This window comes from Chaetodon auriga, chromosome 18, assembly GCF_051107435.1.
Source record: "Chaetodon auriga isolate fChaAug3 chromosome 18, fChaAug3.hap1, whole genome shotgun sequence".
In the NCBI taxonomy this organism is placed as follows: Eukaryota; Metazoa; Chordata; class Actinopteri; order Chaetodontiformes; family Chaetodontidae; genus Chaetodon; species Chaetodon auriga.
The window spans coordinates 5,057,749-5,078,965 of NC_135091.1; the positions used below are offsets into that span (position 1 = coordinate 5,057,749).

Consider the following 21,217-nt stretch of genomic DNA (forward strand, 5'->3'; position numbering starts at 1 on the left):
TTCGTCTTCCATGGATTTATTTTTCGTGTGTAAAGTTGATGTAGGGGTTCTCGGAGCAGTCCAGGTTGGTTTTAAGAGTGTCGATGGTGGAGCTGCTGGTGTTTGTGTCATCGCTCAAAGCACTGCTGATCTCTCCTGAGTGGCTGGTGTTGTAGTAGTAGATGAACAGGAAGAAACCTGCCAGCAAAGAAAGACGAGCACTCATAAAGACAAGTTGAGCAAATGAAATCTAATATATGTTTTATCTCTGCTTTACACTTGTTGCTGATGCAGCACCTGGGTCCTCCGTTCTAATATGGCATCCAGCACTCATGTTAGCATTCTTTTGGAGCTGTGTCCCTGAATAACTGGTGAATCAAGATCAATTTTTACTGTCCTTTAGCTCTTTTTTGACATCCACCAACTCCATCTTTTACTTTGCGTTCAACAGCTAGTCGCTAATTATGTCTGTCTGCCGTTTGGTGCTGAGCAGGTTGCGAGCAGCATTAGCATTTCGCTAAAGAACAGCTGTCTGCTGCAGCTGGAAGTCATGCCAATTCGAGCTTTAAGCTCTGCAGTGTGGAACTGCAGATTCGGGCGTGTGTTTGTCACTACGAGCAACAACATTACACTATTCATCTGTTGTGAGTGTAAAAATAGTGATTGCAGCAGCTTCATCCTGTGAGTAAAGCACCAACATGAACAGGGAGGAAAAAAACAAATATAAGAAAAGCAAGAAATTGAAAGATTATGATTGAGACTGCTGGACCACATTCAGGCTGATCACAGCTGTGGATACCTTGGAAAGAATTGAGGATCGTGAAGATGTAGTAGGCCGGGATCCGGAGGATACCGTAGCCGAAGAAGGCGAAACCCCATGTGACACCCAGCAAGCAACTCAGTCCCAGGATGACCACAATGCTTTTGCCACTTCTGTTAATTTGTGTGCTGACAGCGTTGGTCCTCTTGAAACAGAAGAGCCAGGACAGTATGATGATGAAGGTGGCAAAGGTGAAGAGGAAGACCAACGCGTAGTAGCCTATGTTGACAATGCAGTGGACGAGATTGTCTGTTATCCAGCACCTTCGAACATAAAGATATGCCAGTAAAGGAAAGGAAACGTGGCTGGGTGGTATGGATGTTAAACATATAATCCACAGACTTCAACAGTATTTGTCAGCTCACATGGTCACATTTTCCGCGCTGTCCTCAGTGAGGATGACTTGTTCACCATATTTTCCGATGGCGAGCAGGACAATCCCAACTACGCTCGGTAGTGCTGCAAATGGAGACAGAAAACCACTGAACTGCAGATGACAAGTCCATGATCAGGCCAGACAATAGTGACGTGCACTCACCCCAGCTGATAACGGACACTTTGAGGACGTAGTGCTGGATTCCAATTTTGCCCCCCACGTGCAGCTGCAGGCAGAGGTGGAAGGCCTGCGCGGCAAACCAAGTGAACGTGGCCAGCAGGAAGTAGTGCATGACAGCCGCCATGATCTTACAGCCCACGTAGCTCTTCAGCTTCGCCACAAAGTTGTTGATCAGGAAAGTGAAGTTAAGCAGGAACATGGCTGACACCAGGTGGATGAGGATCCTTGTGGTTTCACTGGCTTTGGTCCTCCTGTGAGGGGAGGTGAAAAGAGAAGTCACGTTACGTGCATTATGCAAGCTCTGGCCTTCACACCTTGGCCTTAAAATATTCCTGTGAGCGAACAAGATGAGGAAACAGATGGGATGTTTTTATTTTCATAATGCATTCACGGGATGAATATCACAGTTATTTCCATAGTGTTCCCACAATGACGCTATTATTCAAAAGTCTCACTTCCCTCCTGCAAATGATCTGAGCATGGACCTACCACAGTGTTCTGCTATTTTAGAAAGTGGTTTTATTTGCATATTGTCGCCAGATTAACTGGTGTAGAACAACACAGCTCTCGACCTGAGATGGTTTTTCTGGTTTACTTGCATCGTAGCATTATCACAGAGATATGATGTAATAACTGGTGGCTCCGGAGCTGAATTTCAACCTTTATTTTGGAAAGTAACAGTTAAGCTTTATCCTACATGATCATAATTTCCTGGACATTTCTTGGAAGGAGCTACTCAATCTGAAACTAATTAAATTCTCTTATCCTCACCTGATGAGGAAGTGCATGAAGAAGACTACGGTGAGGAAGAACATGGACAACCCACAGCCAACTTGGGTGATGATGGTGAGATTGTTGAGGTCAGAACTTGAAGTGGTTTCATTAAGAGGAGCCTGCAAAGAGCAAAATTAGACAGGAACTGGCATTGGTAATCAGGATGGGTTCATTACAGAGGAGGGAAATTAACAGTACACAGATCACGTGAGAATGTGCAAATATTAGTATTTCACTGAGGATGTATATCAAGAAAATGCTACAGAGGAAGTAAAACGCACCAATAAGATAGCAAAAAAGGTCAAATGCGAACACTGGCATGTAATGCTGTCTTCAGTTTTTATTGTCACACATCCGTCGTCAGTCCAGTTCGTCCGGTTTCCTGAAAGACAGTTAACGGCGCAGAGTTGAAAGTGAAGCGTTAATGAAGGAATCAAAGTGTCACTGCTGCAGCCAATCAGGTTTAATTCAGCTGATGTCACCCAGAATTCAGCTGGCTTCGCTCCTTCAATGTACAAAAGGCCAAAAAAAAATACCTTCACCATTCCATGATTGACAAGATGGAGTTCCCTCCTGTGAACGAACCACAGAGCTGCATGAAAAATGTGTTCAACAAACTCAAAGAAGTACAAATAACACACGTCCACATTATGCACTTTTTAAAAAACTGACTTACGTATGTCAGATTTCGAAAAGCGATGGATATTTTGTCTGTGAGGTTGGCGATCATGGCTCCCATCTCAATGGCTAAAACCTCATCACCTAAAACTGTGCTGTTCTTCTCATCCTGAAAAAAAAATGGAACAACTACGATGCAGCAACATGATCCAATATGTCAGGTGTATCTACAATATCAGTGGAAGTGACAGCGAGATGTGTTTTCTTACCTTGGCCAGACCGGAGAATCGGAGAAAAGCTGCAAACGGTGTGCTAACGTTCATGCTGGCAGATTTTTCAAACGCTTCTTTCGGCAGTGTGACAGATCTTGAAAACGAAGGCAGACTATCTCTGCTTTCTATAATCTGCAGGGAAGAGTTGCCACTAGTAAAAATATTGAAAAATACCAGCCTCGTCCTTCAAGTCCAGTAAATGTAATGAGTTAAAGTTGAACATTTTGGAAAATGTGTGCTACTGTTCATCACTCTCAAGTTAGCAGGCGTCTGAGCTAATAATCCCATCTGACAAACTGCTGTTATTCTGTGTTGATTTAGGGTCAAAGAAAAGTGAAGCACCCACGTTTATGCTGTCGTTCGGAGACACATAAGCAAAGGACACTTCTTTTACGTCTGCAGGCTCCGTTTCCTTCACTAAGATACCCGTGACTCCTTCTCCCACCGTCAGTGCAGCTGACGACACGTTGATGGAGGCGGCGAGGGCGGACATTTTGTTCATGACCTCACTGTTGACGGATGGAAGGATATTTAAGCCTCGTGGATGAGGTATCATGATTTCCACTGTTTTTCATACATTTTTAAGATGAAAACATTGACATTAAAGTTTAAAAACTCTGTGCGTTAAATGTGGAGCTGGAGCTTGGAAGTGATTAGCTTAGCTTAGCTCAAATGCAGGAAGTAGGGGAAAATTGCAGGCCTGGCTCAGTCCAAAGGTAAAAAATCTGCCTAACAGCACCTGTAGCTTTGTGGTTTTACAGGAAGTTTTGTGCTTTAATTATCAGGAGCAGCGACTTCCCGGAGTCACGCGGTGAGGTTTACCAGCAAACTGTTTTTGCATTTGTTTGTGTATGGATACGACACAAGATACGACAGAGGAGGGGTTGGAAGACACATTTCCCCCCTGCTTCCATTCTTCATGCTAAACTAAGATAATGACCTCCCTGCAGAAGCTCCACTTTGGTATTAATCTTCTCATATCCAAGAAAGCAACCAAGCATAGGTCAGTTTAGCTAATTTAATTTATTTGGGAAAAAAATCTCACACAGTTTCAAACCATTCTTTGAATAAAGTCGTGGAGCATGTCTTACGCGGCTTGGTCAGCGTGGATTTCCGCGTCTTTTTCAAAGCCTCCATTGAAATAAGAAACACCAATTTCCCCCTCGGGCTTTTTCACTGGATTGTCACAGTTCAAACAGGCTTTCTCTGTTGCTGTTATGTTGATGATGTACTTGCTCATGACCAGTGGAGCTGCAAGGAAGGGACATCTAGTTTTTATCTCAAGATAGCATTTCTTACAGCTTGAAGAAATTTCACTCCTAATTCATTAGCTCATCTCAAAACCAGCATCCATAGTGTGATTAGAATGATGTGCAATATATTACGCACTCATTTCTATTTTACCAAGAAAAAAAAACAAACAAGCAAAAGAAAGGATGAGAGAAGTTTGGAGAGCTGTTACTTATCTGAAGAGAACTCACCCATTCGGTCGCAGTAGTTTTCATCATAAGTGGATTCTTCACATATTGTTTTTGCGTGCAAACATGCAACCTGGCAAGATCCTGTCAGAATTTAACACCCATCCACAGTAAAGAAGAAATATAAGACAACTGGGACCAAGCTATAGAGGCATGCTTCAGACATTAAACAGCTAAGACTACGCTCTGTTTTCATCATTGAATTCTGACAGACTGAACTGTAAAAGAAATGTGCTCACCTGTGTTATGATCACTGATATTCGCTGGATCTGGACGAACAAAAACAAATCGTCAGCTGTATGTTTGTGTCTTTAAAGAACTGCTGTTTTACATTTCTAAACCCAAACCTTACTCCAACCTTAACCCCAGTCTTCACCCTAAAATTTAACGATTTACATTTACATTTCATCTCAACTGTGTAGTCACACTGTTTATTATCCAGATTGGCAACAGTGCTTTTATAAACTGTATGTATTGTGCATATACATAGTCCTAGTATTTCTCAAGTACAATACAGCACATGACATCAGTAGTTTTCTCATAAGAATATTGGCAATAGTACTTGACATTTAGTATTTTTTATAATCTGTACAAATGTACATACGCCACTGAGCTTGCTCTTTGTAATACTTGCTGGCTGTAACGACTGAATTTTCCCAGTTTGGGATCAATAAGTCTTATCTTATCTGAAGGGGACTTGCATTTTGTGCCCACAAATATGGTGAGTCCCCACAATGTGACTACATTACAAATACACACACACACACACACACACACACACACACACACACACACACACACTACATAGACTTGGATTCATGTCCTAGAAAATTACCCTAACTTTAACCATAACCACTGCTTCCCGAACCCTAATGTTTACCTTTATCAAACACTGTGTTGTTGCACTGCCTCCCCTGCAGAGTGCACAGATGCACGTTCTTTTCTATATGCCATTTGGAAATGAGCAGCAGAGAAGCTCCATCCTTTGTCTCCACGTGTGGCCACTGCCTCTCCAACTTCTCTGTTGGTTGAAACCAGAAAACCATTTTTAAATCCATTTTGTTGAAATGTTGATGTGCAGTAAATGTTTTTTTCAAAATTGCAGTATTTTGTGAGTATAACGAGCAGGTTGTACTCACGTTGTCCTATTGTGCCATTCTGCAGAAACACTATGCAACCTTTTACTGGTGAGAGGTAAAAAAATGCACTTTTTATGTCAAGTAGTAATTTCAAAATATTCTTATATCTCTTGCATTCTTTTACACTGCATTTTACAGCAGCTACTCCTCTTGGTTTCATATAGTTTGTGATAAAATCAAATCAATTCTGTACTTGAAATGTCTTTCATAGTTTTGACTCACCCCGAGACCACTGGTTTTGTGTGTTGATGACGCCATTGAACTTATCAGGAACAACAAACGTTGTGTTTTCACTGATCAAACAGTTTCTGAGTTTCGCACAAGTGTTATCTCGGCTGCCCCAAAAGCTCTTTCCTGGAGCTAAAATAACAGAATCCAATCAGATAACGAGTTCAACAAAAACACCACATTTTTAACACAATCTATTAACCATAGTTGATCTTAAGACTGTTCCAGTTCTCTATGTTCATGATAAAAAAAATGCAATTCCTTAAGGGAATAATACAATGTGTTACACAAGCCTGAAGTTCAACAGAGTGCTCGGAGATCGTGTCTACTTACAAATCCACAGAAGGGCCACAAACAAAACCCACGTCGTCCGGTTCATGTTCTGTTCTGATGGCCTTAAGTCTGCGACAGGATGTGTGGTCCAGTCACCGATACCGTAGATCAATAACAAGTATTGCTCCCGAGTACTTCTTCTGTCAGAGATTCTCAGTCACGAATGACTATTTTAATTAACCTTCTCAGGCTGAAGTGACACCAAAGTGCTGAACAGCAGCAAAAAGCGTGTGAAGCTGCTGGGGAGATGTATATGTCGTCAGATTGAGTTTGCATAGCTGACCGCTGCATGAATTTTGTTTTGCAAATTCACAGTTCCTGAAAATTACATAACAAGTGAATTCTTGTGCTGCTCTCCCACAAGCAAAATGACTCAAATAACGCTGCGTCAAGGTGAATATCCAGCGATGATGCAGCGGAATGACTAGTTTCCAAAATGTACACTAGCTTGTGAAAATAACATTATTATCTGATGTTTAAGACAAGGATCAGCCTCCTGACTGCTAATATTTTCTAATGTGAAATAAATGGCAAATATTCAAGAGCAAAATCTAATCAATGATGACTATTTTCAATCTAAATTTGACCTTTATTTACACAGTTACTTGCCTGTATTTGGGAATACAATTCTGTTTGTTCTTATTACACCTAACTAAACTGAGATACACTCATTTTATACACGCTTTTCTTCAGCAGACATTTTACAGCAGAGCCGGCCGACATATGATCATTTCAATTCTCACTTTCCTAAACCAGCTATGAAAAACAAAACAGAAGAGTATTACTTTGTAACTGATTACAAAAAGTAATGTGAAACCATCCTGCTCTCAAGTAGCAGTAATCTCTAGTAGGTGAATTGGGTGATTGGATACCGACGTTTCCTCCTTCGTCCTGAAGAGGGCAGCATCTCGTTTTGCATCTCTTGTGACATAAATCCAAAGAAGAAGAATAAGGCGGAAGAAGACGCTTCAGTCACCCTGCAACGGAGAGTATGACCAAAAGACATTGATCCACAGTGAGTAAACAGCACAGAAACAGAAGACACCTTTGGGGGACTTACTTACTGGCGAGATTATCGTTTATTCGTTCTTGATCATTTTTGCTTGCGTTCCTGTTTTTAACACAGGGACTCGGTTTGTGTGTAACGTTAGCTGGGGATGGCTAACTTGAAACGTGTAGGACAACTTGTGCGAAGTGCCAATGACACCAAGGGTTTAATAATTCAAATTACATTGTTTCCATTACGTTGGACCAAACTAAGCGAGGATGACTGTAAACGGCTCTCTCGGACAAGTCCAGACTCCCTTCAAAAACTCTTCAATTTATTGTTGACACGTTAATTTCACACCCACTGCAACACGATGCATCTTCTGCAATGCATTTTAAGAATTATTAGGGTTTGCTGCTAAGTTCGGCTGTGTGCTTGCATTGATCACGACCACACTGTTTTAACATTGCATCGCTTACCAGAAAGACGTGAAACAAGTTCATAGAAATTGAAATAGGTGTAAAACTTAGTTAGTCATGAAGTAAGTGTGTTGTATGCCGAATACCACAGTGGACCCTGGCGGTTTGGAAATTGTGCAATTTGTGATGTTTGGGTTGTGTGCAGTGGCAGAGAAATGTGGCAAATTTAAATTGGACGATATTTTAATGGAGGCTGGTTTGGCGTGTTTCAAACGTGATGCTACAGCTAACGACGCAGAGATGGAACAGAATGAATCAAAAGAATATTTTTTGTGATACCAGGTCTGCCTAACCTGTCAGACAGGAAATAAATGACTAAATTAATATGTTTTTATTCAAGTGTGACACACCCAAAGGTGTATGGCTCTCACTGGCTCACAAAACATTTAGCTACAGAGGCAAGAGAAAGCATGGGTGAAGGCAGCGCATGGTTCAGATTATATGTGTCAACACATTTTATCAGATGTAGTAAATTAAAAACACAACACTACCATACATTGACTGTAAGCGTTTAGCTGAAACAGAGCTAGGTCAAATGCCTTGGATGTAAATGCAGGATGTTCTGTATCTACATGCATCTGCCACCTTCAGCAGACATTTTTAGGAAAAGCTCTTGGATCTGAAGTCTGCTGTTTCACAGTATCACACCTGGCAGCTCATTTGTCCCCTCTTGTCTGTTCTTATCTAGGACATGTCGGCGGGTTGTGTGAGGTGGATGCTGAGCCGTACAGTGAGAGCTGTGTGTGGCGGCGGCGGCCCTGCCTGCTGGACGCCAGCATCAAGATTTACCATATACAGTGAAAGATCAAACATCATTGCTGCCTCCTGGAGATGGTCTCCATTCTGTACTGCCGCTGACAGCACAGAAGAGATTCCTGTGTCAAAGAAAAAAAAAAAGCAGGATCCTCAAGCTAGTGGCAAAATCGGCTCCATTGGGCGTAGGATCTCGCAGCGTCAGATACATGTGATAAGTGACACGGGCGAGAACCTGGGCACCTTGCACCGTGCAGAAGTGATCAGAATCATGGATGAGAAGGGATTGAAATTGGTGCTGCTCGATGCGCACAAAGATCCTCCTGTCTACCAGCTGATGACCGGCAAACAAGTCCACGAAAAGCAGATGGAGCTGTGGGAGAAGCACAAAGCAAAAGCAGGTGTGTGTTAACCTGGCAGGGACATCCTTCAGACCTCAGTTTAACACAGTGGAAAGAACATATTGTGCTACAGTAAACTATGAAAGTTTTAACTTTTTCTTTCAAAGCTACCTTTGACCCAAAGCTGTTACAGGTTTTAAAGGAGTGTTTCACTACAGTAAATGCTCTTTTCATAAAACTGGGCTGTCTGTGCAGTGAAAAGATGCAAATACTTTTGAATTTGGTGCAACGTGACTGAGAACAGAGAGAAAGTGCAGCGATGTTCCTTTTTGCTTTTAAGGTAGAAAGCTCACAACAACCAGAATGCACTGCGCTGCTCAAGACCACAACCCTCGCACTGGTGGGTAACATACTGCCAGTTGGGCAGCACTCGGTTTTGGCTCATCTACAGCTGGCAAAAGTTTGCTGGATGATGCAAAGTGAGCGAGGAGCTCTGGCTGCTGGGAAAGAACGGATGGAAGTTTAACATTTGCATATATTTCCCACATTGTAATGATGCAAATCTGGTTGAAAACGGGCAAATTTCCCTGTAAACGATATGCTCTCCAACGGAGGTCCAGTCAGGATGTTTCTTAACACAAACGCCTCTGTTCCATCTCTCCGACTAAAAAACCCACAGCGTGTGCAACACATCCGATCAATGGGACTGACTTTTTTTTCTCTGCACAGCCCCTGTGCAGGTGAAAGAGCTCACCTTTTCAACCGGCATCGCAGCTCACGACCTCAGCACCAAGCTGAGACAAGTGGAGAGCTGGCTGGAGAAGAAGCACCATGTCAAAGTCACTTTGAGGTCAGGACGCGGGGCGCCGCCGGTCAACCTGGTGAGGAAGAACACTTGCAGTTTTTTTTTCTAGGCGGGGACAGCAGGGGGATGATGGGAAATGAGGAGTTCACAGGCAGCACCTGAAGTCAGCCACCGGTGCACCTAACGCTCACACATTTAAAGCAAATAATGTCATTCATTTATTATTGCATCTGTTACTAGAATTATTTGCATGACGCCATGCTGTCCGTCATGCTGTCTGCTCCAGGTTTTCTGGCCTCCCACTGCACCTGAAACTGATTCAAAAGACTGCACCTGTGTGCATTAAAGCTGTGTATTCCCACAGGAAAGATTTGCAAGACCAGTCACAGCGCAGCTCAAGGCTGCAGAGAATACACAAGAGCATGAACTATAAATACGTTTCTTCTCCATAACTGAAATTGAGATAAAGACAAATAAAACACAACAAAACCAGACCAGCTGGAAGCCAGAGGAGTGAGTGGCTGGCTGGCTGCCACCAGGTGAGCTGCCTCTCGACTCCGCCCACCGGGCTCCTGGAAGGAGAGGGTCGTCACAAATGTCAGATTTAACAAACATTTAACAACTGCATTTAACAAACAACTCAAGTGGCCAAATGTGAGGGATCCTCATCAAAAATACTTTAGCTGTCAGCCTCTATCTGATTATTTTCTAATACTTTCAGCAGTACTGGCCTCCAGTTTCACACAGACTCGACTGTGGAGTGAACCAGCATTTAGATTGCTGTAGTATTATGTTACTTTTCATGCTGTGTAACATGTTAAGTTACGTTCAGAGGCTGAAATTTGTGACTACATGCCTGCGAGGTCAAATTCTCAACTCTTTCTGTGTTCTCACCTTCTCTTGATGCCGTTTTCCTAAATTGCCTTTTAACCATCCTCACATCAAACCTAAACATTTGCTTTTTTTCCTTTTATTTTCCACAGGAAGCTCTGGAGCAGGTGGTGCAACAAATGCGTGTGACAGTGGGATTCGTCTCCAAGCCAAAAGTCATACGCGAAGGTCAGACAGCCATGTGTGTTCTCCGCCAGCCTTCAGCCAAGGAGCGGTCACAGAAAGACGGGAAAGAGGCCGCAGGTTCGCCGGCTGCTGACTCCAGATCAAGAGCGGCTCAGGACAAAAGCGCTGGCGACGCGGATGCAACAGAAGGGTCCGTACAGCAGTGAGCTGAAGGAAATAAAACGCTTTCACAACAAAAGTCTGTGCTTGAATGTCACAGCTTGGTGTAAACTCCTTTAACAGCTCTGCAGGCTCTCAGTGTGTAAGAATGAGGCATCCTGCTAAAAGGACCATAAGCTGTTAGTCCTCTGAACTTCAACTGTGTTCAGTTCTGATATGTCTGTACTGGAAGATATCACAGCCAGTCATCAGCTAAACACCTGGCCTGCCAGGTGTCTTAACCCTTAAGCTATGGGGCAGGTCCCAGGTGTGTTTTTAAGAGTGTAACCTTACAAAATAGGCTCCTGTCATAGATCTGTACAGCACACAGCGCAGACACTCTGCCCTTTAACGGGAAATAAATGGAAGAAACCTCAGGAGGAGCCACAGAGGAGGAGGGGTCCCTCTGCCAGGACAGAAAGACTTGCAATAGATGTGAATTTTGATGTGCAGTTATGAATAAAATTCAGATTTTAGGGGACTGTAACCTGCTCAAACGACCGGGAGCCTCTCTGTCGTTGTCTGTCGTCCCTTTAAATACAGATTGGTGCTAAATTAAAGGTGAAAACCAACAGAGTTTGTTTATGAGGTGATGAAGATGATGAGACTTCAGTCTGAAATCTCTAATCCGGTGACTGAAAACGAGCCACATGTTCTATCAGGGTCTTAAAAGGACTTAACGAGCTCGACGATCTTCATGCAAACCGCTCAGTGCTCCCCTGTGGAGGAGACGGCTCCCACCAATACAGACACGTTTCATCACGTGGAATAAAGTCGCTCAGATCTTTTCCTCCTGCCATCTTGATCCAAGAGCGAGGTCAATTAGGCCTTATCAGGATTTCACATGTCGCACAGCAGGCGAGGAAATGAGCTTCGTTACATCACACAGGGCACTTTTGTTGTTTCTCTAATCATTTATTCGGCTTTTCCCTGTAATTTGTCCCGTCTGTGCACATGTATACATCATCTGTGTGCTTAGATGCACTCGAGTCGGATGATGACTTTCACTTCATGTCAAAATGGCGTGCAGGAGCTGCTCACTTGTCAACAGATATCACACTGACACCCGCTCGTATCTTTCTCTGCTTTATTCAAGATTCCTCTTTATGTTTTTGGTAAAAAATAAAAGCAAATTTGGCGTACGGATACATTCACTTGTCACAGATAAATGTGTCTGCTTGACCCAAGTGTCACTTCCACACTTTGGTCAAACACCTTTTTCTAAACAGCAGAGATACTGTCGTTTTTTTTTTTTTTTTAAACTAGAGTCATCCTTTTCCTATTCATAAAAAAGAAATCAAAAGAGAGAGAACTTAAAAACATAAAACCACTTTAAGGCCAAAAAAAAAAGAAAAAACTCGTTAAAAAAATGGAACAAACGCAGCTTAACTAGCATGCACGAGGAGCTTTTGTCAATAAGCTTCGAGTACTTTGTAGGAGGAGAAGGGTTTAACGAAGTGATAGTCCAGGTTGCCGCAGTGAGGGCACTGCTGGACGTTGCTGTACTCGGAGAAATACTGCATCCCGACTCGAACGTCCACCACCGGCTTCCCGCAGTGTTTACAGTTGAGACGAGCCTGAGGACACACAGAGGACGCAGGTCAAAGGTCAGAGGGCGTCAACTCACAGCTGCAGCAAATATTCAAAACTTGCTGACATGGCAGTGATACATTTACTCAAATACTGCGCTTAAGTACAGCTTTGAGTCGTTTATTTTCATACTACTTTATACTTCTACTCTACTACATCTCTGTTGTACAGTTTTTCATACCCTTCCCGTCCAGTGAAAACCACGTATCTCCAAATCTGGTGATTTCCAGTTTGTGATAAACTGAAGGATGAAGTGAAAACTTAATTTGTGTCGCACCTTTCAAACAGGAATTGCAGCTCAAGAAAGATAGAAATCACGATACGTGGTTCTCACAGGACAGCGGCGCTACAAACATGATGATTTCATAGAATATGATGCATTGCTGTAGATTAAACTACCCGACTGTATATTAAATAGTTCAAATGAGCTCAACCATAAACATCTACAGCAGTAAAACATATTTGAGTGAGGTTTTGAATGCAGGACTTTTACTTGTCATGGAGTACTTTTACTGCTATGCTCACCAGCTCGTTCCTATCTGTGTCTGCCTGCTGTCCGGTGCTGGACAGGCGCCGTGCAGCTGGTCTATTAAAGTATTTTTATTAAAATAGTCATGGGCTGGAAAACAATGAGAGACAGTAGGATGCTGTGCAGAGCTGAGGGCTGCTGCAGAGGTGGCTGATAACTCCCTCACATACATCTCTCTGTCCCACTGTTCGTGAGGGTTTCTACCTGGCAGCAGGGCGAAGCAGCCAGTATGTCGTAGGTGTACATGGTGCCCAGCTGGTGCCAGCTCCCGTCCCAGCGTGACTTGCACTTGATGCAGACGATCTTGTGGACGCCCTCTAAGCAGTCCACGCAGATGGCGTAGAGGTGCATTAGCCTGCCTGTTGGAAATAAAGAAACATATTGAGGCATTTAATTCACTAAATAACAAGTTTGTCTTCAGGTCAGAATGGTTTGTTAATCAGGCAGGAAAATCAATAAAGCAGCAAGCTTCCTGATTACTCCCTTTGCTCGTTATCGTTGACCGAGCTACTGGACAGTCGGCATCAAATACAGGCCTGATGCTGTGATGGAGAGCAGCCTGGCAGCTACCACAAGGAAACTTCCTCAGCTCTGTGCAGCTTCTGTGCAAATGAGTCCGAAAAAGCGACGCCTGGAAAATGGTTGTTGTTTTATTTAGTGTGTTTTTTCTCCCTGTGCTTGCCCAGCAGAGCTTTAAACCTCATCAAACTGAAGCTGTGGAGGAAATACAATGCAGATTATCATCCAAATCACTGCAAACATGAATATATTCAGAGCCACTCAGAGGGTCCAAGACTGGTCTCAAGAGAGTCGTGATTATGGTGTTCTGCTGTGTTTTCAGTGAACTCCTGTTGTAAAATCAGTCCCTGTAAACTTGCTCTCTGAAAGAAAAATTTCCATTTTGTCAAGACAAACAAACACAGCAAAATCCACACTGACAAAACCTCTTTTTAAGTGTACAGCACGATTCAGCCGTCCGTCTCGCACCAACATTTGTATTCTGCCTGACACAGAAGCGTGAAAAACGTAATCAATAATCCTTTCATACTGATGCATATCAAGGGCCGTACGTATCAAAGCTCGTTGGCAGCACATCAGAGAAGCTTCTCGCAGCCGTCGCGCTAATTCACATTCATGCTGGACTGTGCAGAAGCCAGCAGAAAACCTTTAATGTCGATATACACAGTATGGGCTTATCGATGGATTCACCCGTCGTAAAGTGTCTATACAGAAAGGAAAGCTGACGCGGACAAACATTTCAGATGGAAAGTGAAAATGTAATTCAGCAAAATCATGTTAAATATGTAGGTTTTTTCCTGATTGGAAGAAACTGTGGCAGCTGATGTTCTGGAGATCCAGGGGATCCATGTGTGGACAGTGGTGCTTCAGGCTAAATGCTAACGACCAGCTAATACGCTAACAACGACAGTGCTAACATGCTGATGTTTAGCAGGTATAATCAATGACTGTACATAAAGATGGACGACACGGCAGTGCCTCAAAAGTGAAGCCAAACGTCACGATTGCCCCCTGGTGGCTGGCTGTGGTATAGGTTGTAAACCCCGCCCCTTTCATGTTAGCCGAAGAGGAATGAGTCAAACATAAAAAATCAAAGTACGCGTCAAATGAATTTTTAAAAAAGACGGTTTCTGTTATTTTAGGTTGTTTTTATGACGCTGAGGAATATTCAAGTGGTCATTTTTCTGATAAGTTTAGTTTTAATTCCTATGCTATAAAAAGGTGCAGTGACATCATGATTGACAGCTGAGCCCTACTCATGATGGGCGGGACCTTGGTAAGACGGCAGCGTAAAATGGCAACACCTGCATTTGGGATATTTTTGTGCATTTGGAGGAAGTGAAGACGCGCCGTCCATTGTTGTTTACGGTCATGGGACATGCTGTGTACCATTTTTGTTGCCGTAGTTTAGCATGTTAGCACCATAGCAATTGCTGATTAGCACTAAACACAGCTGTTCTGCAGATATGTGATCACAAACCAAAGTGTTGCACAAACATTTGACCAGATGTGGGCGCCACATGAAAAAATAAGGTACCACTGAAGTTATTAGATTTCATCACCAGGGAAACAAAGTTTATCTCAAGCTATTTCCCGTATTTGACGGGTTTGAGTTAGATTTTTCCCCACTTCTGTACTGCATCATAGTGGGACAAATGAAACTTGCTGTCAGCACTTCAAATATTTGTCATATGTGTGAACCGAATGTACAAAATACATGCCTTATCTTGAGCTATGTGAACTCCATACACGTGTTTGTGTAAAATAATCTCAGGTCTTGAAACCAGGTCTGACCTTGAAGGTGGCAGGGGACGTCGTACTCGATCTCGTCGTGGCGTGAAGGGCTGAGGAACAGAGTCCCGTCCACCAAAGGAAACTGTTCAAACACCGGCAGCGCTCGGTGGCACAGCGCACAGTTCACCACGTTCCTCTGGCTCGCGCTGAGGGCCGACAGGATAAACCTGCGGGGCAACATGGACAGACTCAGCGTGGACGAGACATGTGAGACACCATCGTTAAGACCCACACTTTCATGTTGCTGCATCAAATTAGCAAACAATAAGCAGATATTTACAAAAATCAATGAAGCTGATGAGGTAGTGGCAGATTGATTTTACGATATTTTGCCGAAGTATGATGGCTCCTGTGTTACTCTCACCATAAGGTCCTTCAGTAGATGTTCTGGAGCTTCTGAATCTGCTTTGTGAGGCGGCCGGTAAATCGTTACGAGCGCTGGTTCATGAAATTCACATGTCAAATCAAGAAAAAAAAAAGGCTCGGAGCCGCGGTCAACTGTCTGGGGATGAGTGAAGGCATATGTGGCTCGTTGGTCTAGGGGTATGATTCTCGCTTAGGGTGCGAGAGGTCCCGGGTTCAAATCCCGGACGAGCCCACAATATATGTATATCATGCATTATCAAAAGTACAGCAGTCATGGCTGTGCCCCTCTTGTTCTTTAATTCAATGAGACATAAAACGCCTATGATGTTACTATAGGCTCCATGTCTGAACAGATCAGTAACACAGGTGAGCTGCGTTTACCAATTCATCATCGTTAATGCGTAGCTTTCAGCACTGCAGCGCCCCTCACTGGTGACGCAAAGTGCTGCTGTGAAACACGCAGAAACAATCCTGAAGTGAACTTCACCACAAGAGGCTGCAGAGCGATGAACTTCGTAAACGCTGAGTTTACAGGCTATTTTTTTTGTGCTGAAAAGCAGCAACAGACTGAACTTTGTGCTGAACTAACAGAAGTTAATGTCACGGGTGGCGACCGCTGACTGCCTGAATGAGTCAGAGGCTGCGAGACCTTCAACTGACCTGAATGAATGAATGAATGAATGAATGAATGAACGCAGTGACTGTAAGCTTCACTTCCATCTGAGACACTTTGAACGAACATTCACTGTAGGCCGCGGTGAGCAGTCATGTGACCCACTGTCGGTTACAACCCCTTTAAGTATTAATCATCACTGAGTATTCAGGTTTATTACTTTAACTATTGATTTGATAAACCAAAATCAATCACTAAGTGAAGTATTTATGTTTCTTGTATGTTTTACATTGTTTATAACATAAACACAAAGGAACATCGCCGTCATCAAAGCCACTATGAACTTTATATTATGTCACATAAATAGAAAGGATGGTCCAAATAACTAATAACAATCCTCCAACGCATGAAGGAGGAGTCGGCTCTTAAATCCTGTAAATTTTCATTGTGAGCTGGTATGGAGGGGAAATAAAGCTCAATTAAAGACGCAGAGCTGTGCTTTATAGTGATGTTAGAGCTGTTCAGAGGTGCTGCAACTCCCAAGCAGGCAGCAGAATACAAGAAAGTTATTCTTTCATAAATCTTTAGGTCTCGATCGATAGTAAGTGCAGAAGCTTCTGACGGTGTCTTTACGGGCGTCTCAGCGCAGCTCTCAGGTCTTTGCACTGGCAAATAAATCATTTTAAAATACTACCGTGGGTTTCTGAAGCGCTGGAGAGTTTAATGCTTTTGACCAAACATTTTCAAAAATGACCTTGAGCTCATTACTCAAAAGAGAGACTTTAAATTGTTAGGTTGAAGCAGCTAAAGGTGTTTTTCGGTGTACCTGCGCAGCTCCTCTCCCTGGCCTGCCTGGGCGTCGTCCTCCATGCGGACGTGGTAGGTGTTGAGTTTATGTCGGGGGACGTGGGTGAGGAGCTCCGAGAGGTCCAGCCTCCTCAGGAACTGCACTGGGTGAGAGTGGGTGCCGTCGCCCACGCTGCCGGAGGTCAGCCGGTGGTGGAGCGGGAGGGCGAAGGACAGCGGCAGGGGGAGAACGGATCCGGGGTCCAGGTGAGCCCCTCCACCGGAGCCTCCCACCGAGCAGCCCCCCCGGCCGACCCCTCCCCCGAGCAGGAGGTGCTTCCTCTGCGGGTCCATGTGGACGGCTGATTTGAGGAACTCCCCCAGCGGACGGGAACCTCGTAATCCCACTCCTCCGCCTCCTGACCCGTGGGCAGCAGTGGGGGAGAACGGGAAACCGGTAGGAGGAGACTGTCCTGGAGAGTCACCTGGAGACTTCTGAGGAGGCCCCAGACAAAAGGGTCCTCCTGCAGCATGTCCTCCTCCTGCTGCTGCTGCTGCTGCTCCTCTCTCTGAAGAGTTCTGACGGTCCATCGATTGTCTCCGAGGTAACTCCTGACTGGAGGCTCTGAGGGCTAGTTTACCTCCTCCCACTGCTCCTCCTGGTAGCTTGCTTTTCTTGGGCTCCTCAAAAAACCCGTCCCCGGGCCCCATGGCCCCTCCGCTGGGCCCGTTCCTGCCCGTGCTCCTCTCAGACGGCTTCTTCTTGCGCTCGTCCTGCATGCGCTTCACCTGGTACCAGTCGGTGTCTTTCTTCAGGTGGCCCTGGCCGCAGCGGCAGGAGCAGAACCTGAAGGCCAGGTCGTAGCCCTTCTTGGTCCACATGTTCTGCCGGCACTGCTTCTCGTTCCAGGACCGCGCGCGGCCGATGCAGTTGAACTGGACCAGGATGGAGCTCTCCCACTCGTAGAAACACTGCAGATGCATCCAGTTGCCGTACGGGCAGAGCTCGTTGTTGCAGAGCACCCGCTGGTAGTCGTCCTTCTCCAGGTCGATGGGACGGCCCAAGCTGCAGCCGAGAGGCGTCGCACACTGGCCCTCTGGAGGAGCAGAGACAGGAGGGGGAGGAGGAGACGATGACACCACAATTTCCCACAACATTTTCCCACATAAGCCTTTGGGCTCAAGATCAGGCTCGACTTGTTTATCGATTGAGGCAATAATCTGCATCTTCACTGACAGTCAGAATAAACATTAGAACCAGGCCTGAAGTGATCAGAACTGAAACAATTAGTCCATTAAACGGTTTGTTGAGTGACAGGAAGGGTTAGGGTTAGGGTTAGGTTAACAGTTGAGGCAGTCTCTACACCATAAGACAGATCATGGTCAATGCATATCAGCAACACAACACGAGGTGAAAATGTTAAACGGGGGATTTCAGTGTCCTTGTTGCCTCCTCGCCATCAATTTATGAATTTCAACTAGGCCATCCAAGCCCGTGAGCAGCTCTATTCAAGCCCTGCCAATTGTCAAGTCTGGATGTGAATCAAGCAAATGTGGGCACACAGTCTCTACAAGAAGTAGCTCATGATAATACACTGTGGGCGTGTGTAGGGGGATAGTTTCCTCCTTCCTTTTCCGGTACGCTGTCAGTGCTTTTCTCTCTAAAGTCACCGCACAGAGGAGAAAAATGCACTCTCCCATGCATTTTTAGCCCTGTGCATCATTTTAGTGGGTAAGTGCTGCACTGAGTTCTGAAAACCCACGAATAAACAACCGCTCCACAAAGCTGCATTCACAATACAAACCACTGATTTTACCGTTCTGAAAAGGAAATATGCATTAATGTCATGTAATGACATGTTTATCTGCTGATTATTTTATTGATTACTCGATTGATTTGCGCTCAGCATAATGTCGTGTCATATTCAAATTGCTTGTTTTGTCCAAAAGATGGTCAAAAGCCCAAGAATAATTCAGTTTACTGTAACTTAAGAATTAGAAAAAGCAGCAAATATACATCTATGAGGAGCTGGAAGACCTTAAATGTTTGGCATTTCTGCTTGAAAAACGACTTAAATGATCAATAATCAAAATAAGTGCTGATCACTTATCTGTTGATTAACTTAATGACGATTTTATTAAGAATTTCAGCTCTATTCCATTGAGATATTATTAGATAGTATATAGTTTTGGAAAATAAATACATCTGTGCATCTCTACCTTTCTGAAGCAATGCAGGTATGACAGGTCTACCTTACAAATATTACAACAATGTAATAAAATAAATAAAACGACTATATTTCTATCTGATATCCACTTCTATCTTAACTGCAATAGCGTCGCTGTAAATGCACGTCTGCTTTAAACCACACTTGCACCATATTTAAAAGTACAAGAAGTCAAGCACTTTTTTCTAGCTGCTGTCTGGGATGAACTTGGACTTGAGTGCGCACACAAGCGGTGAGGTGTCAGTATTACCCTTGAGGAAGGCCACAACCAGAAACTATGTGGACAAGGTGCGCGTCAGGAAAAGACATCTGAGGCCCGCACGGCACATGCAACAGCCATCGATCAGTGAGGTGGATGCAGCAGTATTTAAGGAAGTGTTGCATTGTGTCATCTGGACCCCCCGAGGCTACAATTGTCCACGAGGAATATTATTTTCATAGGTGATCATCCTCCTTTCCAAGAGGAGCTCGAGGCTCCAGCTTCCATTCAGAAATCGCACAATTTAAACATTTCCTGCGTATCAGGCACAACTCAAAGGTGTTCAAACAATGCTAAAGCCTGTTTAGCAAAACTTAACAACCGCTCTCCAATTCAGCTGACATCCGACACACCGAGGGACACCTGCTTCCATAATATTTCAACTTTTTTGCATGCTGCTCCCACTGTCCTCTAGTACCAAAACAAACCACAGTCGCCCCTCCAAATCCATGCAAAGCAATTACACAAACCGAGGTTTCAGTGCAGTTGAGAACTAGCTTCATGCTTGTTCACATACAAAGCCGACCAAATAAAAAAACCCCACTCTGCTCACACAAGGCCTCAAGTCGTGATCGACCATTATAGCGGATGATCAAGGAAGCGCTAATTTCATACATTTTTAAATAGAAGTTTGGTACAGCGCTCTCTACAGCGTGGGGACAATTGGACAGGGGGGAATTGTGCCATTTGCAACGTAGCAGTGCAGGTATGTCACAGTGGCACAGACAAGACGGAGCTTCCCCAGGCAGGAAGGCAGCATCACTAAACTTCTACATCTGCGTCCGTTTCCTCTCTCTTACCACTTGAGCGCTCGTTTCTGGGCGCAGCAGCCGCGGCCGCGCCTCCTGTTGCGGCCGCACAGGCTCCATTTTCCTGCTCATCTCCGCTACTGTTGGCGCGTTTGCTTTTCTTTCCCTTGTTGTTCTTCTGGTTGGGCATTTTACAGGATTCGGATGTCAGTGTTATTTTCGACCTCTATCAGCGGCTGCTGTCAACGCTGTCTGACATTTCTGTGGACTCCATTTCTGCAGTGTTTTGCAGTGTTTTCGCGCTGTGTTGCTGCTTTTTGGCGTCCTCGTGGACGGCAGGCGGGGTTTTGTGCAGCTCTGACAGCAGCAGCTAGAAGGAATAAGCTGCTATAACCTTAAAGAACGAAGGCGTGTCCGTCTCTTGTTTTGATTCCTGCTCCGCTGTTTTCTTCCACCCCCTGACGTCACAGAACCCCGCCCCCCGCCTTAGCTGTCAGCAACTTATGCGGCGTTCATATCCTGTGGGAAAGCTCGGATTTTACTGCGTCAAATGTTTGTGTTATTTGTGTTAATTAACGCTAGCACTTAGTCATTTATTTGTTTATATATCACAAAGCAATGGTGGAAGGAAGAAACAGTCCAATCTGAAGTAAATGTACACAAATATTACAGAAGTATTGGCAACAAATCCAGCGTATATTAATATTATAATATTCAAGTTAAGTCATATATCTCAAAAATGTATTAAAGTACAGTACTTTAATCAATTACTGCTGCAGCGAATGAAAGTAAATGGTCTCAGATTGATCCACCTATAATGTAAGTTGAAATCACCAGAGATCCAAGAGATACAAAGACTGACTTTTCTACTCAGACTCACATTTATAATAGATAATTACATTAAGTTACATAGCTGGATCATATACAAATTATGTAGACCTACAGACATATTTGCTGTTCATTGACATACAAAAATACCTCATAAAAATCAAAGCAAAATTAACCT

At 44.1% G+C, this 21,217-nt stretch overlaps 2 protein-coding genes and 1 non-coding gene across 3 annotated transcripts; 2 read left to right on the forward strand and 1 right to left on the reverse strand.

Moving 5' to 3' along the window:
* Nucleotides 1-7,130: 7,130 nt before the first annotated feature.
* mtif3 (mitochondrial translational initiation factor 3) lies at nt 7,131-11,279 on the forward strand. The gene is made up of 4 exons (XM_076756572.1): nt 7,131-7,212; nt 8,353-8,818; nt 9,488-9,639; nt 10,547-11,279. The coding sequence occupies exons 2-4, from the start codon at nt 8,356-8,358 to the stop codon at nt 10,784-10,786; spliced, it is 855 nt and encodes a 284-aa protein (XP_076612687.1). The 5' UTR covers nt 7,131-7,212; nt 8,353-8,355; the 3' UTR covers nt 10,787-11,279.
* A 404-nt stretch (nt 11,280-11,683) lies between these two features.
* heca (hdc homolog, cell cycle regulator) lies at nt 11,684-20,677 on the reverse strand. Its single transcript, XM_076756570.1, has 5 exons — nt 20,263-20,677; nt 17,016-18,072; nt 15,211-15,377; nt 13,102-13,256; nt 11,684-12,355 (listed from the first exon to the last, which is right to left on the reverse strand). Exons 1-5 carry the CDS (start codon nt 20,399-20,401, stop codon nt 12,191-12,193), a joined length of 1,683 nt encoding a protein of 560 aa, XP_076612685.1. The 5' UTR covers nt 20,402-20,677; the 3' UTR covers nt 11,684-12,190.
* Nucleotides 15,737-15,808, forward strand: trnap-agg (transfer RNA proline (anticodon AGG)). Its single transcript has one exon. It is a non-coding gene; the product is annotated as a tRNA-Pro (tRNA).
* Nucleotides 20,678-21,217: the final 540 nt, after the last annotated feature.

Bases quoted from the DNA above. Each gene is read 5' to 3' on its own strand.
- mtif3 (XM_076756572.1), top strand. From the start codon at position 8,356: ATGTCGGCGGGTTGTGTGAGGTGGATGCTGAGCCGTACAGTGAGAGCT. The intron at 8,819-9,487 runs GTGTGTGTTAAC...TTCTCTGCACAG, and splicing joins GAAGCACAAAGCAAAAGCAG to CCCCTGTGCAGGTGAAAGAG. The intron at 9,640-10,546 runs GTGAGGAAGAAC...TATTTTCCACAG, and splicing joins GGGCGCCGCCGGTCAACCTG to GAAGCTCTGGAGCAGGTGGT.
- heca (XM_076756570.1), bottom strand. From the start codon at position 20,401: ATGCCCAACCAGAAGAACAACAAGGGAAAGAAAAGCAAACGCGCCAAC. The intron at 18,073-20,262 runs GTAAGAGAGAGG...CTGCTCCTCCAG, and splicing joins CAGAAACGAGCGCTCAAGTG to AGGGCCAGTGTGCGACGCCT. The intron at 13,257-15,210 runs GTCAGACCTGGT...TATTTCCAACAG, and splicing joins CGTCCCCTGCCACCTTCAAG to GCAGGCTAATGCACCTCTAC.